A 2,299-nucleotide genomic window follows, 5' to 3' on the forward strand; every position below is an offset into this window, starting at 1 on the left:
TACAGTGTACCTGACATGGTGATTGTTATAGTGTACCTGACATGGTGATTGTTACAGTGTACCTGACATGGTGATTGTTAGAGTGTACCTGACATGATGATTGTTATAGTGTACCTGACATGGTGATTGCTATAGTGTACCTGACATGGTGATTGTTATAGTGTACCTGACATGGTGATTGTTACAGTGTACCTGACATGGCGGATGTGAGAAAGCAGCATGGTGAGGTGGCCCAGGCGCAGAGTCTGCTGCTGCGTTGACAGACCCAGTTTAGAAATGGCCCAGACCAGTGCATCAATCACAGAGTCCAGAAGCCGCAGCAGCTTGTTCCGACTCTCCAGTTCCTCAGCCGTCTGTGCAGAGTTTGTGCTCAAATCTGCAAAAAACATCACACACACACACGATATCAGCCAAAGGCCTCTATGTTTTCTATTAGCTGCTCACTGTGTCTTCAGGTTCTGCTCTATACATTTACCTCTATACATGCAACAAGAAGATGCAACAGGACCACAGAAGTGTTTCAGCAATGAGTTGAACTCACCACCCTTCTGCTGTGAGGCAACTCCTCCGTGCCACAACCTTTTGACTGTGTTTTTGTTGCACATATACAAACCTCATAAAAATCTCCATCAGTTTCAGAAGTTGGAAGAGTCATTAAGGTTCATGAAATAATTTGATGCTCTATGTTTTAGAGTTTAAGCTGATTACCAGGTGACTGGTTGGTTGAACTAAACCTCAGAAACACTCTGAAACGTTCCAACATGTGAGCTAGAGCTGCAGAAAAAAAGGATTGAACCTGATCCAGGTCTCTTATTAAGCTGCAGTTTGTTGTTTAGTACATTAGCTGCTATTTCTTTCTGCCATCTGGCTCATTAAAGACCCCAAAGGATTTTGTGATGGACTCTTGGAGTGAAACTTTAGAAGAGGACGGAGAGGAGAAGATGTAGATCACTCTGTCCACCCACCACCAGTGCAGAGCCCAAAGCTTTCATCCATCCAGATTCATAAATCTTAAACATCCTCCCTTGTTTGTCCTGACTTTACTTTCTTTCACTTCTTGCACAATTTCTTTTTTTAAATCCTACCCCAGCTCAGAGTCAATGCCTTCAGGAGGAAGCTTTGTTCAACTGAACTGTGAGKACATGCAGGCAGGTCAGTCACCTCATTCAAATCTGTCTGCTGGTGGGAGGGGCCAACGAGAGGACACCGTGACCCCTGGAAACACATTCAGGCTTAAAACAACCTAAAGCTGTGCAGAAATGAGGTCCATGTTTGTGGATCAGAGGAAGCAGTGCATCAAGCACACTTAGTGAAAAGAAAACCTACAATAAAGTCTTCATTAGATTTACTGCAATGACTTTTACTGTCCAAGAACCTTCTATAAAGTTTAAACATCAGGAAAATACTAGAGCGCTAAAAACAATCATGAGTTTTAATGAAGGTTTGTATCCAGTGTTGGTGAATCAACAACTGACATCAAGTCAAAGTTCAGTGTTACAAGTTCTGTTGGATCAGAACATTTTTAAAAACGAAAGTTTTAGTCAAAACCAACTCTGTAGAGGCTAAAATACTATTTGTTGCCCTTCAGTCTCTCATGTGGTTGTGGAGGGGTTTTGGTCACTCTTCAGTTCCTGCTCAGCTCTCTGAAGGTCCCACCACAGGCTTTAGACCAGCTTCAGGTTCTGGACTCTGACCAGACCACTGCAGCACCTTGATTCTTTCTTTTTGTTCTGTTGTAGATTAGCTGCTGTGATTGGGATCATTGTTCTGTTGTGTTTTTCATAGAATATATAGATTTTTAGTAAATCTTGTGGTTATCAAGAAGATAGCCTTGCCTTGGTGCAGGGTTAGAAAACATTTGGCTCTACATAGCATCCAGTGTAGGTTAGACACAAGCAGATTCTCAGTACATCATCAAAGAACAGACAAACTTATGTGGATTATGTAAGAAGCAAAGCACACATTGCAGCACTGATCACACACAATCACACTTCCTCACTGCAGGTTTGTCCTGTGGCAGGAGAACTCACTGGAGTTGAGGAGGATCATGGCCTTCAGACACACGTACTCCTCCCTCTGAAGCTTGAGCTCACGGAAGCGAGAGGTGGCTGCCAGCAGCATGTCGAAAATCTCCATGATGCCCTCCACACATTGTCCCTCCTCCCTGAGGGGACACAGAGCAGAGGAGGTAATCTACTGAGAATTCAGGGGTTAGACACTGAAACACAACATCCTTTCAGACAGCTTCCTCTGTCGTCCACAGTTAATCCTGTTGGATGTGGTTGGTCCTTCTTGGTGG

At 43.7% G+C, this 2,299-nt stretch overlaps 1 protein-coding gene across 2 annotated transcripts in view; it reads right to left on the minus strand.

Moving 5' to 3' along the window:
* The window catches only part of LOC106531415 (estrogen receptor beta), a 30,721-nt gene that overhangs the window by 4,353 nt on the left and 24,069 nt on the right, over nt 1-2,299 (minus strand). For both annotated transcript variants that reach the window (XM_014027280.1, XM_014027281.1), the window contains 2 exons: nt 2,031-2,164; nt 193-376 (listed from right to left, as the gene is read on the minus strand). In XM_014027280.1, the coding sequence (XP_013882734.1) occupies nt 193-376; nt 2,031-2,164 (318 nt within the window). The remainder of the gene's footprint in view (nt 1-192; nt 377-2,030; nt 2,165-2,299) is intronic.

This window comes from Austrofundulus limnaeus, unplaced genomic scaffold (assembly GCF_001266775.1).
Source record: "Austrofundulus limnaeus strain Quisiro unplaced genomic scaffold, Austrofundulus_limnaeus-1.0 Scaffold629, whole genome shotgun sequence".
Classification (NCBI taxonomy): Eukaryota; Metazoa; Chordata; class Actinopteri; order Cyprinodontiformes; family Rivulidae; genus Austrofundulus; species Austrofundulus limnaeus.